This window comes from Pseudonaja textilis, chromosome 3 (genome assembly GCF_049901715.1).
Source record: "Pseudonaja textilis isolate UNSWEBS1 chromosome 3, rPseTex1.2, whole genome shotgun sequence".
NCBI lineage: Eukaryota > Metazoa > Chordata > Lepidosauria > Squamata > Elapidae > Pseudonaja > Pseudonaja textilis.
Genome location: NC_141992.1, coordinates 10,503,724 through 10,516,961, shown reverse-complemented (window position 1 = coordinate 10,516,961; position 13,238 = coordinate 10,503,724). Strand labels below are relative to the sequence as shown.

The window sequence follows — 13,238 nt, the reverse complement described above, 5'->3', positions numbered from 1 at the left end:
GGAGAACAGAAAACTACCCTGGGGTTCATGGCTTCTGCCAGCTCATCAGAGAAGCTCGCCACATTGGAATAGTGTATCCAATATTGGTCACCACGATCCAAAAAAGATATTGAGACCCTGGATGTTGTAATAACGAGGCAGTCGAGGTGTTTGATCATGATCAACTGAATGAGTCTAGTCTTGCATTTATACACATTTTTAGTAATCCTCCAACATTGGTTAACTTTGGTTACTGCTTAACTTTTGTTACTGTTTAGCATAATAGTAATTAACACAATTAATTATCTCTAGTTAAAGTCTAACATATGTTTACTTCCTCTCTCTAATCCTCCTTTAGATTAGTGACTTTGTTTGCCTGAGTTGTATTTGCTGGTAAACATTCTTTATCTTAGGTTTACCATCCAAGATAGGAACATTCCTGCAATTACAACTCTACACCTGGAAAGTGTGCAGAGAACCACAACAAAGATGATTAGAGGGCTAGAGGCTAAATATATATGAAGAATGGTTATACAAAATGGGTATGTCTAGTCTAAGGAAGAGAAGGACTAGGATTGACGTGATAGCTGTCTTCTGGTACTTGAGGGACTCTCACAGAGAAGAGGGGAGCCATTTATTCTCCAAAACACCTCAGGGCAGGAGAAGAAGTAACAAATGGAAACTTATCAAAGAGAGATCCAACCTAGAATTGGGGAGAAATTTCCTGACAGTGAGAGCAATCAACCAGTGGAACAGCTTGCCTTCAGAAGTAGTGGGTGCTCCAGAGGTTTTGAAGAAGATATTGGACAGCCATTTGCCTGGAAAGGACTAGGGTCTCCTGTTTGAGCAGAGGTTTCGACTAGAAGACCTCCAAGATCTCTTTCAACTCTTACTTTGTATTCGTGGTTTCTGCCAGCTCAATAGGGAAGATGCTGTTGGGCATGAGGTAGCATAGGATTTCTCTTCATTCTCAGCAGCTTCGTCTTTGCACCAGATCTGGTTTCCTGGGAAGACACTCGATATTGCTCCTTTGAAAAGCAATGGTGTCAGTAGGAACTGCCAGGCCAACCATCTCTCACTGTTGTACGGTGGATGGAACTCTTTAGGGCCAGATGGGCCTGGCATGGACCACAGCACTCCAAAAATGGAAAGGGAACTCAACCTGCCAATTCAGGTCTTGCTGATGGGAAGTGAAGCACAACAACCAACCCCAAGAAGCCATTTTGCATCTCCATCCCACTCTCCTCTTGACCTATCTGAAAATGACACCTGCTTGAATTCACTCCCCAGGCCCTTCTCAGCACTTGCAAGGGTGTGCAAGTGACAATATATGCCTAATGACATCACACAATGTCATTTTGACATTACTGTGGTTTGCTGTTGCTGTTTGCTTCCTGAGCAAGCTTTGCTCTCAGGATTAGACAAGCCAAATTAGGTTAGGTACACACAGCTGATCTGATACAGGGTATGGGAGATTCCAGTCTATACCCTGTAATGAACGTCTCTGCATTTGCACAATGACAGAGGTAGAAGATTTGGCTCACATCCTATTTGATTGTTGCCTGTGTAAGTGGGTGAGAGACAGGTACCTTGGTCTATATACTAAACGAATGACCCACTGGGATCCCCATATCAAAACAACTTATGTGCAGCCAGAATCTGAAAATATTTAACACAGCACAGTACTTGAGCAAAATGGTTCGGTTAAGTTAGTGTATCTGGGACTGATTGAGGTAGATTGTAGGAGTGATACTGAAGTATAATTTTAGCATATTTTATTTATCTACAATATATTAAATTTTATTTTATTCCAATTTCATTTTAAATCTTATTTATTCCGGTTCCATTTAAAACTGTTTCTATCAGATTTTAGTAAGTAGAAAAAGACACACCACAATGTTTTAAAGGGTTATTTATGACACAAATCTGAAATATATTCAGATGTGCTAAGTTATAAAATAGGTATCAAAACATTCAGTTACACAAACATTCAGTTATTAACAAATTCATTCATTTCATTTGGAAAAACAAAATCAGACAATATACAAAGCAGAAACTTAAATTTAGGACAACACAAATTTACTAACATAAAAATATACAAACTCCAGTTCAGAGTGTTTTCTTGGGCTGAAGGTTATACAAGCACCATTATTTACATAAGAAGTTATAATTTAAACTTCAACTGTCAAAAGATTAGCATTTCACTCCAAAGATAATAAACTGAGAATTTATACTAGATCTAAGTTTGGTTGTAATAATAATAGTTACCACGCAGTGGCAGATATTGCATGAACAAGGAATACAGTAGGTCTTAGACGAATGAGAACCAATCCCCCAAATTAAGGTATGTAATTATAAACACATTACATTCTCCATATTCACTACAGTATTCAATAGTTGAACTATGTAACTCAGTGTACAAAGCCAAAATGCAGTTAAAAATGATACTCAATTCCTCTTTTGAATCCTGAAGCAAAATTGTGTCGAATATTAGGCAAGATTTTCAGTCTCTTCCATCCAAAATATATTTCCATGTATAATAAAAGACCAGAACAAGTCTTTGTCAATATAGACTGCAAATTTGCAAGTACATATAAGGGAAGAGGAGAAAATCAGAATTCCTGATTTATAGATGGGTCCTTGGTTCTAAAATAGATTTTTCTTTTATAAAATTGTACCGTTAGTCATTACAAACCTACTTTATTATCTGAAGAGGTGAACTCATACCATTACCGTATATATTTAACACTTAAGGTGTTTTGTACTTTTAAGAACAGCCTTCTCCAACTTTGTTGCCTCTGAATAGTAGAACTTACCTGTCCCAGTGCCTGCATACTACGGTAACTAAACTCTACATGTTTCCAAGGACAAAATTAAATTTCAGATTTTAATTAGGACAGCCTTTTCAAGCAGCCTTTTGACAAGCATATTTGCTTGAAAAAAGATAACAGCAATAACACTTAAGACTTATATACCACTTCATAGTGCTTTACAGCCCTAAGCGGTTTACAGAGTCAGCCTATTGCCCCCAACAATCTGGGTCCTCATTTTACCGACCTTGGAAGGATGGAAGGCTGAGTCAACCTTGAGCCTGTCAGGATTGAACTGCTGGCATTTGGCAGAGTTAGCTTGCAATACTGCATTCTACTAATACTACGCCACCACGGCTCTTATACCTGCCTTACTTGGGAAACTAAGTTGGCAAATATTATAGAACAGAGTATAGCTAGTCAGGTCAGCTGTGTTTAAGTTAGTACTGTTTAACAAAATTGAAAAATTGTGTGTGTCTAGGGGGAAATCTGTTGCTTTCTGTTCAGGTGATTTAATGCCCCACCCAATTATTTCTAAAGTTTCTTGGGAAAAACATGGCATTCTACAGTGTGATATTCCATAAAGAAATGCAACATACCACATTTTAAATTGTGATCAATAATTAAGATATTATACATTATATCAAAAAAGGATACAATTAGGACTTGACAGGTATTATTAATACAATGAGGTACATTAATTTCCAAGCCATGATTAGAAAGCCATTCTCAACTGTGTTGGCTCAAATTTCAATAACAAGCTGACTTTAGGTTAAAAATATTTTCCAACTAGTTTTCATTCATGCATAAATGCAAGAAAAGTCAGGGATAAAGTCAAAACTCTTCATGCTAAATAATGCGTTCTTGGGTTCTACTATTTTTCTTTCCTGTCATTCCAGATGTTTCTTTGGATTCCCTTTGCAACTTTCCATCCCAAAGCATATGTATTTCCAAGTTAAAATTTGTGGCAATCTAGGTACTAAAAGACCCCTATTTTACTTAAGAGGCTCAGTTTCTACAGCCCAGAATTGTTGACTGTACCATTTAAGTTTCAACCAGGTGTGTGCCTATATTTTAAATGCTTTTGTTAAACAGCAATTGCTATCATAAAACAGTTTATCAGAGAATTTGTTCTCTAAGCTTCTCCCCAGTGTGCTTTGTTTACTGTACATTGTCATGATGGTAGCAGTGTACCTGTGCTCAAAAATGTGTTTTTACACCTGCAGTGGTCCGTTCCATACTGATGTACTTTTATCTTCCCTCTTATTTTGCAAGATCTCTCTCCTTTCTCTCTCACTAAAACTGGCCAAAGTTACACTAAAAAGTAAGAATGTGGACATTAATTACAATATCCAAGTAGTAATTTTGTTCACCAGCAAATATCACACATATACACAAACACTTTGATTTATATCACAATATTGCTTAGGAAAAAAAAACCTGACAGCCATTGACTCCTCTGGTAGTCTCAAGAAAGTTCATATTTTAGCATCTGAATGTTTAAATCAATGTATTGTCCAAGTGTATAAAAACTGCATCTACCCAGCACACTGCTAGACATTGGCCTTTCTAAGATTGGCGGTTTGAATGTGCATTTAAAAATCAGGTTTGTGAGGAACATCACAGTGACATCAAAGCTTGGAAGAACCTTTTTTTAAAAGAAAAAAAACTTTTACAGAAGTTAGACATGCTGAGTTTCATTGGCTTAATTTAGGTTAACGACAGCGGTACTGCCTGAGACGTTTACATGTCAGTATAGCACACAGGAAAGAGAATATATGAACATTTTGTTATAAATAAAACAGTTATTACTTTCAGGCTACAGAAAGCAGTAACAGAAACATACTAGCTCTGGAAGCTACATGTCAAAATTACTGCCATTAAATCAATAGTTTCACTCAACCTCTGAGGGACACGTTAAAATGAAGACTGTTTTGCTATATAGCTCCTTGTTCAACAAGTGCAATATTTCAACAATGTTTCATTTAAAAAGAAAGCAAAACTGAATAATCAACATAGACAACCTTCCCAGAAATTATAGTGCAGATACTTTTTTTTTTCCTTATAGCACAAGTAAAATAAAGGCAAAAGGATAAATTGCTGCTTAAATTCAGAATTTGCCACTAAGTAACGTAACGTTAGAAACAAGAAAGAGAAAAAGAGAGACTGGTACCAGCCCAGCCTTAGGCACGTCCTTCTTCTTCCCCTCCCCAAGTTATTATGATTCAAAATGTTATTTTTCTGAAGCATTAATTAAGGAATGGAAGTGTTGCTCTTTTAAGTTTGAAGAAGAGGGGAAAAAAAGAGGGTAAAGAAATGATAAAGTAGCAATGCCAGGCAAGAAGAGATTGTTTCCAGAAAACAAAAAGTTAAATGAACGATCATCAGCAATTTTAGTGGCAACTGGATGCAAATAATTTGTGCTTGAGTTTCTCAAACAAAAATCTCCCACTTCTGCCACTTCTCACACATGGGTTCTGTATTGTATTTTCCACTTTGGTAATTCCATGAAAATCCCACCATCAACTCCCCTGCCAGGAATATTCTGAACAGTTTGATCCTGTCAACTAGGAAAAGCTGGGCGTCAGTCCCCATATCGGCCTAAAAATTGGTGCTTTTGTTATAATATAGCTTTGACTAGGACTGTTGTGTGAGACGACGGAAGTGAGGTAACACTTGGTTATCGGGAAGGTAAAGAGCTAATTCCAAAGCCACAAGAACAGTAAATTCAAATCTAATGAGATCTCGTCTGTTGAATCGGAATCGTTCTTCCAACTTCTGTAAAGGCAGAAAACAAATGAAATAAATACAACACCATGTTTTGTATCCTTGCATACAACAGTCTGCATATTTGTTTGGCATACAAAACCAGAGCTATTTTAACGATAACATACAGGTAATCCTTGACTTACTACTATTTGTATAGTGATCGTAAGTTATAATGACACCGAAAAAAAGTGATTTATGACTGTTTTTCACACTCACGGCAGTTGCAGCATCCCTGCAGTTATGTGATCAAAATTCAGGTGATTGGCAACTGTGTGATACACTACGGTAGTTCTCTAGGAGCAAGTATTTGTTTTCTGTATGGAGAAGCACTGAAGTATGTAAAAGTACACCACTTTCTCCAGGGTGAGTAATTTTCGAGGACAAGAGATGGCAATGACTAGCTGAGGCTGTAAGAGGTGTCAAACATGATTTCATGGTGGGGCGTATCAGGGTTGTGTTTGACTTCACGGGGGCCCGAGGTGTGTGTGGCCAGGGGGCATGGCCAGCTTGGCATCACTCACCAAGGCTCCATTTTCAGTTGTGACGGCCTCCTGCGGCCCTCTACCAGTGAAAACAGAGCCTGGGGAGGCCGCATGTGGCTCCATTTTTGCTGGCAGAGGCACTGCGGGCTGGTCCCTCGCTGTTTCCATTCTGGGCCCACGGGCCAGATCTAAGCACCCAGTGGACAGATCCGGCCCACGGGCCTTGAGGTTGATACTGCTGCTGTTAAGTGATATCACTGCAAGGATGGATGTCACTAGAAGGGCTGGGACTGTTTTAAGGATAGGAAAGGGTGAAGGAAGACTTCCAGAGACAAACTGCTCCATTTGATCTTGACAAATCCACCCATCCAGCAGAGCCAAACTAACATACCATGAACACTGAGAGGAAAGCAGAAACATTTTGGTGATCTGATTTCTCGTCATTACTGAATCTCTCTCTCTCTCTCTGTCATACCCCTGGTGGAGACTGACTCTGAGGGAGAGGAGGAACAGCCGACAGGGAGTGGAAGTGTGGCTCCAGAGGTGGTGGAGGAGGCTGGGGAAGGGCAGAGGCCGACTGAGCAGTCAGAGGAGGACCCAGGCCCATCCCCTATCGCTATCCACGCAGGGAGGAGAGGATCAGGGTAAAACGTGGTTTACTCAGGATGAGAGGGCCATGATCCTCTTCATGGGTTGCAGGTGTGAGATCTGCATAAAAGGTTGGACCTGCGTGTTAACAGATGCTGGAGACAAATTAGTGTTTTATTCCTAAAGAAGGTTTATCTTGGCTGGCGTTCTTCCAACGGATTGTCCCTGGTTATCTTCCTGAAGTTGGCAATTATCTATCCTGGTTTGTCGTGGAACTTTATTTAATGCGGTTTGTTTTTGGTTTTTGCTTCGTTATCGGCTCTTTCAATTTGAATTGTGTTTCTTTCCTTTGAAATGTTATTTTGAAAATAGTTTACTCCTCCACTGTAAACAATTAAACAGTGAAGCCAAGTTGAAGGCATTAAAGGACTTTTAGTTACGTTTTGGGTTTTGTTATATTTCTGATATACTCTGGGTCATCACACTCTCCTTCCCTCCCTCTCCTCTCCCTATCTCTCCTGTGTGTGTGTGTGTGTGTGTGTGTGTGTGTGTGTGTGTGTGTAGTTGGAAATTGGAATGGTCTGTCTCCTTCTTACCCTGGAGTGGGGATTAACATTTTGCCACTGAATTTCCATGGCCCCATTTCCATGTAGCCTGTGGGCTGCCATTTCTGACTCATGCAGTATTCTGAAAAGTCGTGGCCTGAAGGCCTGACAGATTTAGCAGCCCAGTGAGAGGGACACCAAATGGTGACATAATACGATAGGAGAAAATGACTTGGTCTTCTGCAGAACTTACACTTTTGCCATTGTAATACATTGCTTTGCTGATGTTTGTTGCAAGGACAGTCAGAACTAATCACATCGCTTCAGGAGGATGACAGGCCTTGGCGCTGTTTTCTGGGAAAGAACCAAACTGCCTACCTATTGTAGGTACTTGGTCCATCAACAATGATTTATTATAAGGTAAATGGAGTGTAGTAATACATCGAAGGGCAACAAAGAGATAGCTTCAATTCCCTGCTCATTTATTTGAGAATAAGTCTCACTGAAAGGAGCAGGGCTTATTACCAGAACACATGGTAATGCATTAAAAAATATAACCCGAGAGCCAGACAAAGAACAGAAAAAGAAATTGCTTGATGCCATTATCAGCAAGATAACAGGAGAGGAAAATTAAAAACTGGTGCATGTGAACAAATGGATCTGCTTCAGAGAAATTCAAATTATGTTGACAATAACCAAGGAGACTCAGTCCAATTTAAATCTGGTATCATTTCCCTTTCCAAACTAACCCAATCATTTGGGAACCCATTCAACAGACAATTTGGGGTTGGTGTTGCAGAGACAACATTATTACTATTATTTTCATCACAATCCTGGCATCCAAATGGTAGCTTCAAAGCACTACCAACAATGCCAGCCTGCCTCTTTCTAATTTTTCTCATGCATTTACAGTGGCAAGCAGGTGCGGGGCATTTGTACCACAATTACTTAAAAGTAACATTGGATTTCCAGACTCTTGTCAAAATGTATATATTTCCATTCAAGGTTATTCACAAATCTGCAAAGATTTATGTGTCAAGGGGGAAAAAATCATTTCAGAACTTTGAGGGTTTTCAAAGAGCTGGAGACCTGCCTGGAAGACATTCCCGTTGTACTTACATCAATTAGATGTTTGACTTCGTGTTTCCTGAGATCACTGCTAATCTTGGCTGCGAGCAGCACACAAGCACCGGCACACAGTTTTCGGTTCTGTTTGTTGAGCTTGCCTTGGAGGACAAGTTTCTCAAAGTAGACGTAAGCCATGGACACAGTAATTGGCTCCAGGTTGCACTCCATACTCAGGGTCCGCATTTCTCTCTTTAAACTGCAAGGGAGAAGGACGTGAAAGAAGAACCAAGGCTCACTTTTTGCTAGACGGATGAGAGAAACTTCAGAATTAGGTGAAAGGTATATGTTTTAAAGCAGGGGTGTCAAACTCGATTTCATGGAGGGCCGCTCCAGGGCGTCAGCATTCCAGAAAACCTCCACTCCCACAAATAACTCTGAGACAGACATCTTCTCAAAAGTTCTGTTTTAATTGGATAGTAAACTGGCACATCAGGGGCACCCCGAATCGGAAGGTTCCAGGCTTCCTTGCAATAAGTAAAAACTACAAATCCATCTCCTGCAGTCATATTCACATCACATGCCCCAATCACCATCCGTCCCAACTTGAGACTTCCCCTCACTTATGCACAGAATAACACGACCTTTACTTAGAAAAAGAATGTTATTACGTCTAACTACATACACTCCAAGAAATTCCCCCCTCCCATTTTCCCAGGCTCCAAATGTGGCAGTGTGGAAGCAACTGGTCTCACTATCATTTTTAAAGCTGACAGAGGGTTCTGTTTGACCTTGGGGAGGGTGGGGGGGAGACCAGTGGGCATGGCTGAGGTGGGCATGGTCAGGGGAGGCGTGGCCAGCTCGATGTCCTGCAGCCCTCTGCCTGCAAAAACGGAGACCAGGAGGGCCAGTAGAGGCACCGCGGGCTGGTCCTTCACTGTTTCCAAGGTGGCCCCATGGGCCAGATCTAAGCACCCTGCAGGCCAAATCTGGCCCATTGGCCTTGAGTTTGACACCTCTCTTTTAAAGGGAAAGGGTTCTCCAGCCCAGTCGTGCCTGACTCTGCTCATCTCCGTTTCTTGGCTAAGGGAGCAAGCGTTGTCCAAAGACATTTCCTGTTATCATCTGCCCACCATGACAATACACCAAAGCACACGGAACTCTGTTACCTTCCCACGGAAGTGGTACCTATTTATCTACTCACATTTGCCATGCTTTCGAACTGCTAGGTGGGCAAGAGCTGGGGCCAGTAACAGGAGCTCACCTTTGCCCATGGCACGTGGGTCTCCAACCTGGACTGTCAGCTTTTCAGCTGATAAGGTCAGCATCTTTAACTACTAAGGCATCGCCCTGCCCTCCCATGTATGTTTTAGAACAGAACTTTTCATAAAGAGGCAGAGGAAGATGAGTTCTCCGATCTTTGGGGCTTCAGGAAGCAGCAACTGGACCCCATGCAGGAGAGAGAATATGGGATCAATCAGATGAACATGGCTAAGGAGAAATCCCCGTAGGAGGTTGTTCAATCGGAAGAAAATCAGGGAAAGGAGCAATTATCTAACTTCTTTCCTATGCATTAGAACTGAATTGTGCAATTTCTTGCAGAATCAAAAGTATCATCAATTACCAATGCTGTATGACAAGGAAACACGGAACCTTATAAGCCTGTGGAATGTTATTACAGGCAGTCCTTATGACCATAATGCAGCTCGCGGCTATGTGATTGACCCAATTTTGCAACCTTTTTTTGCAGTCATGTGACCACAAGAAGGGCAGATCTTGGGACTTCAGAACTGGTCACAAGTACTTGGTGGGGGGAGGAGATTGTCATGACTTCTTATGGTTGCCCAGTGACAAGGACTATCTGTATAATGAATGAAAGAACTACAATGAAGCAGATTTTTTAAAAGCATGCTTCTATTTCACGACAGCAACTTTGATTCAGGTTTACATAGAATTTCTTTAGTGTCCTTTCAATCTATTTGCTATTCAGAGGAAGGTGAACTAAGTTAGATCTATGTCCTAGAGAGAGATGGATCAAGAGGTAAAACACAGAATTAGACTAAGTTATCTTAGTTGCTCTTCTTTGTACTTTTTCCAAAATCTCAACATTTTTTTGTAAAGGTAGTGACCTAAACTGGATGCAATATTCCAGATGTGGCCTTGCTAAGGCTTTATAAAGTGGTACTAATACTTCACAGGATTTTAATTCTACGCCTTTGTTTATACAAACAAGGATTGTATTAGTTTTTGGGGCTGCTGTCACACTGTTGGCTCAATATTCTGGTTTTGGTTGAAATTTTTCAAATTTAAATATGTTTCACAGTTCTAGTCAAAAACTGTACAGAGCTGAAGCATTGTTAGGAACAAAAGCATTCAAAATAGACTAGAAGGTTTGATTGTTCATGCTTGATTTTTTATAAAATAGAAGATGCAGAAACATGGTTATGAAACAAGCTGAGAACAAATAATTTCCCAGTATCATCTTGTAACGAAAAATAAACCAAATAGTGAAGGTTCATACTTCATGGTCAAAATTAAATCTGTGCTTAGGCCAGTATTTCTCAATCTCAACAACTTTAAAGCTGGCTGGGGAATTCTGGGAGTTGAAGTCCACGCATCTTAAAATAGCTGAGGTTGAGAAACATCCGTTTAAATTACATCACAGCATATTTAACAACTAGAGATTTGTTACAGAATCAAAAACCCCAATTCCCAACATAATTAGCATGAAAAAGAAGGAAGGAATAATTCCTTACCTCCTGACATGTTATACTTCTATAGTTATTAACTATGACTATATTGCCAAGGCATAGAATATATTTTGGAATGGAGCATTGAATCAAGAACTTGTAAATAAAGTATCTCATAGCAATAGCACTTAGACTTTACAGTGCTTTACAGACCTCTCTAAGCGGTTTACAGAGTCAGCCTATTGCCCCCCAACAATCTGGGTCCTCATTTTACCCACCTTGGAAGGATGGAAGGCCGAGTCAACCTTGAACCTGGTAAGATTTGAAATTTTGCAAAATGGCAGTCAGCCAGCAGTCAGCAGAAGTAGCCTGCAGTACTGCACTCTAACCACTGTGCCACCGTGGCTCATAGCTTATAACTTATAATATAACCTCATATTTATTAACACTTATGCAAGATTGGGCTGTAAATATTTACAGATAAAACCACTCTGATGCAAATCTGGATAGAAATAAGCCTGTTCCAAAGTCAGGACTCAGAAATAAAAGTGATTTTCCCATCTCCCAAACATTTTTTTTACCTTCTGATTTTGCTGAGCGTGAGCTTGATGTGAGGAAATTTTTCTTTAAATGTTTCATTCATATCTTTTTTAAGATCTGAGGGTTTTACGTATTCGATCACGGTGGTCTGAAATAAAAAAAAGGATTTATTTAGAAATCTGTACCGAGAAAGAGAATGTAAGACACCCAAAATAACTTGATAGCAGTATTCTATATAACAGAGCAAGTTAGTCTCTTCCTCCGAAGTACAGCTTGATCATGTTAATGTAATCATTTATTTCTCTATAAGCCCTTCCTTTTCCTTCCAATGCTGGATGGCTTGTGTGGACATTTGATTAGCATTGTTTGAAAATGACCACCCAGAAACCAAACACGGACAGAAAATGTTATCTGCATTCCATTCAACATTAGAAAACTACTTCAGATTACGTTCCTTTGTTTCCTAAGAGTAGGATACTAAGAGCAGTAGGGTCCTTGGTGCTCTCTGAGCTTGGTTGTTTTCTTACGTTTCAATACCAAACTAGGTAATATCATCAGTGCTAGAAGGGAGTGGCGGTTTGCACTGATGATGTAACCTAGATGGCTAATGAAATGTCTGCAATTTCAGAGAGCATCTAGAACACCACCATTCAACCCGAGCTACAAATATTAGCTTCTATCGATACTAAGAAGATTCTCTCTGGATAAGCAAACAAGTTGGGCTGATTCAGAATGGAGTAAGGAAGGGCCAAGCAATAAAATGCTTTAGAGGACAACATTTATAGCATTTTATACTGTATTCAGTAGCTAATTGGTAACTGCTTAAGATGGGAAGGATCATTATACTCCTGAGGCCGCTTGATGGTGCATTCTTATCTTACTTGATAATCTTCTGAAATCAAAGGTGTGTTTAGACAACTGACAAAAGGAAGACTAAGTCCAGCAGGGTATTAGCAAAGGTGTTAGCTGCAGCTAAAACTCTAGCCCAGTGTTTTTTAATCTGGGCAGCTTTAAGATGCTTAGACTTTGATTCCCAGAATTCCCCAGCCAGCCATACTGGGGAAAACACTGAAAAACACTGCCCTAGCCTTTTTTCCATTAGTGTCTGGTTATTGTGTTGATTTGTTTTTGTGTGCTTAATTTTGTAGGCAGCTTGGAATTGTGCGTGTGAGACAGGCAGGTATATAAATCCACTAAATCAATCGATGTTTAAAAATAAATCTAATACTAGGCAAAAATGTGGAACGGTGAGGTCCTTGGCGGCTCTCTGAGCTTGGTTGTTTTCTTGCAGATGTTTCATTAGCAAACTAGGTGCACTGATGATGCTACCTAGTTGTGTAATTAAACATTGGTAAAAAGCCACCGAGTTCACCAAGGACCCCACCGTTCAACGCTTAGTTACAGATATTCTATCAAAAATATAGAGGGCTCATATATTCTACATAGCACTAGGCAGTACAATTCAATGTTTTGTTTCAGCTGCACTCCAATAAATGGAACTCTGCACTTTAATAACCCTTAGCTGGTATTAAGTTGTACTAAGTTTGTGCTGCTAACCATATTGCTTATCTTTGCCCCGGCGTCAGAGCTAAGTCCGCCCCTAACTAGGTCAAGAGGGTTACAAGAATAATTGCTTTTAAGACAGGAGGTTTCTGAAACCCTTTCATAATCATTTAATCCTGGAACACTTGGCACTTCAAACAGAATGGTGAGTTTGTACCAGTCTGGGTTGGGAAGCGCAACCTTAGCAGCAAACGTACCAGGTTTAAA

At 40.0% G+C, this 13,238-nt stretch overlaps 1 protein-coding gene across 2 annotated transcripts in view; it reads right to left on the bottom strand.

Moving 5' to 3' along the window:
- Window positions 1–1,874: 1,874 nt before the first annotated feature.
- Window positions 1,875–13,238, bottom strand: part of CABLES2 (Cdk5 and Abl enzyme substrate 2) — a 56,674-nt gene continuing 45,310 nt past the window's right edge. For both annotated transcript variants that reach the window (XM_026697400.2, XM_087928911.1), the window contains 3 exons: window positions 11,510–11,616; window positions 8,293–8,497; window positions 1,875–5,567 (listed from right to left, as the gene is read on the bottom strand). In XM_026697400.2, the coding sequence (XP_026553185.1) occupies window positions 5,427–5,567; window positions 8,293–8,497; window positions 11,510–11,616 (453 nt within the window). In that variant the 3' untranslated portion in view covers window positions 1,875–5,426. The remainder of the gene's footprint in view (window positions 5,568–8,292; window positions 8,498–11,509; window positions 11,617–13,238) is intronic.